This window comes from Leishmania major, chromosome 35 (genome assembly GCF_000002725.2).
Source record: "Leishmania major strain Friedlin complete genome, chromosome 35".
In the NCBI taxonomy this organism is placed as follows: domain Eukaryota; phylum Euglenozoa; class Kinetoplastea; order Trypanosomatida; family Trypanosomatidae; genus Leishmania; species Leishmania major.
The window spans coordinates 1578666-1581266 of NC_007284.2; the positions used below are offsets into that span (position 1 = coordinate 1578666).

General features: G+C 64.1%; 1 protein-coding gene across 1 annotated transcript; it reads left to right on the forward strand.

Annotated features, from left to right (window-relative positions):
• On the forward strand, positions 1 to 2391 carry LMJF_35_3980 (conserved hypothetical protein; the record flags this gene model as incomplete). Its single annotated transcript, XM_003722745.1, has 1 exon — positions 1 to 2391. The coding sequence occupies one exon, from the start codon at positions 1 to 3 to the stop codon at positions 2389 to 2391; it is 2391 nt and encodes a 796-aa protein (XP_003722793.1).
• Positions 2392 to 2601: the final 210 nt, after the last annotated feature.

Genomic DNA, 2601 nt, shown 5'->3' on the forward strand with positions numbered 1-2601 from the left:
ATGCCTTCTGTGCGCACCATGTACACCCGTGAGGAGCTACTGCGGATTGCAACGCTCGCCAGCGCGATGGACCTGGGTCCAGAGGTGCTGCGCAAGTTCGACGTCATCGAAGTCGCCGAACCAGTCCCCACCCCGAAGCGCCGCGATGCAGAGTCGAATTTTAAGGGCAGCGTGTTCACGGACAACTTCAGCACTAGCACCACGATCACTAACTTGGGTCCCAACGGTGGTGGCAACAGCGGCGGAAAGGGCGGCCATAACAGCGGCATGAACGGCGGCGGCAGCAGCAGCAACCACCCTGGCAGCTCTAGCACTCCGGTCTACGGTTCCGGCGGCGGCCGTGGCGGTGACAACCGCCGCGGCGGTGGTGGTGGTGGTGGCAATGGTGGACGCGATGACAGCAGCAACAGTAACAGTGTGAGGCAGTCCGGGTACGACCGCTTTGCGCCACCCGAGGGACGATTTAACCGCGGAAATCGCAATCAGGAGACCTTTGAAGAGGGCATCGAGTATGAGTTGCGGCAGAGTGCACTGCAGAAGAAGCGCGTTGCCGAGACGATGGAGCGTGAGGATCGCAAGGGGGAGAACCTGAGGCAGGCCCTGGAGAAGTTCAAGCAGGAGGGCAACGACGCCGAGGCCGCAGAAGCGGAGAAGGAGACGGACGAGATTGAGCGATTGCTGGCGGGCATCACAATCGTCGATGACGCGCCAAAGGCCGTGGTTCGCTCTCGCTTTTTCTCGGCCCAGGGCCCAACGGCTACCAGCGCCGAGCATCCGGCGACCACGCAGCCATCGCCGCCGCCGCCACAAGCATCGACGACGCTGTCTTTTGGAGCCCCCGCGAGCAGCATTGCGCCTGCAACGACGGGCACGCCACAGGCGAGCGTGCTCCCGACGCCCGCCAACAGTGGAACGCAGGGCTACGCGAGAGGGCCGTGGTCATCCATGAAGAGCGACTCGAACCTCTGGAGCACCGCGCCGTCCATGGCAAGCGCGCTCAAGCAGTCTCTTCAGCACTCCTTGCCTCCGGCGGACGCGTCACCGTCAGTTCCAATCAAGCCTCCGCAGCCCGCGTCACAGCAGTCGCAGCCATCCAGTTGCCCTGCGAGCACTTCTCACCAGGCAACGAGCATGGGCGCCGCGGCCGCGAACGCCTCGGCCAACTCGACCGGCGCGCCGTCCGCCAGCGGGCCAGCCAGCTTTGGCGTTCCCGCGCCTGCACCAGCGAGTCCACCTGCTCCCCCGCAGAGCTCCGTACTCGGCCCTGCCAACGGACATAGCAGCACCAATATCGCCACTGCAATGGGCGCCAAGACTGGCGTGTCGAGCAGTGCTGCACAGCCGCAGGCGCCTCCTCACACGCCGCCCCAGACTCCGCATCATAGTCAGTCGCAGCCATCTCGCCCGGCCCCAGCGACCGCCATCAAGGCAGCGCCGCGCAGTAGCGGTTCTACCGGCGTTCCCACCGGCGCCTGGTCGGCGGCGGACCTGGAGCTTCTCCTGAAGAAAGGCGCCACCATGATCTCGAGCGCCCCGGCACCCCCACCAAGCACTGCCGCGTCTGCCACGGCGGCGCCAAAGACGCAGCCGATCACGGCTGCGGAGCTTGAGAGCATGCTCATGCAGCGTGCGCGCCAGGGCAGAGGAGTGACCGGCAATGGGATGAGCACCGTACCTCCCTCGCCTCCTCAGTTTCAGCAACCACCTCCGCCGCGGCAGGCGCCGCTTCTTTTTGCGAACCCGTCGAAGACGCCGCCGATGCCGGCGAACAGCAACCCTACCAGCGCGCCACTCTCCTCGCCACAGCAGCTCCCGGCCAGCATGAAGATGGCGCCAAACGGAGCGATGCTGCAGCCTAAGCAGCCGCATCAGCAGCAGCAACCGCTGCCTCCGCCGCCGCCGCCGATGCCGTCACAGATGCCCGCGCATTCTCAGCCGCAATCGCAGCCACAGCCACAGCCGCAGATACAGCCTCAGATTCAACCGCAGCAGCACCAAACACCGTGGATGGCGATGCCGCGGCCGCCGCAGGCTCCGCCGGCACCACAGCCTAACAGTAATGGAAGTCCTATGCACAACACCCCGCCGCTGCAGCCGCTGGCTGCGAAGATGCCGCAACCTGCTCCCATGATGCAGAATGGGCTCCAGATGCCCATGCAGATGAACGCTCAAGGGCAGTACTTTGTAGACCCGGCGCAGCTGCAGCGAGTGTACATGACTGGTCAGCCGATGATGTTCCGCCGCCCGGACGGAACTGTGTTTATGCAGGCACATCCCATGCCTCAACCACAGCCTCAGCAAGCACCGCCTCAGCAGCAGCCACCGTTCAACCCGTTCGGTACAAATGCGCAGTTTCTCTTCCAGCAGCAGCAGCAGCAGCAGCGCCGCTAGACGAAGAGCGAAGCCAAAGCATCACAACCTTCGAGCCTCTATATCCTCCTCCCTACCCCATCAGTCGCGTCGTTGGTCACAATGGAGAGATCACTGTTGCATCGTGCCATCAGTACTGTGAGGAGTTGATGGTTGCACGTGAAGCGGTGGCAATGGCGAAACGACGACAGCCTAGCGTGTCGGCGTGTAAACTCTTTTCCAGGGACAGCT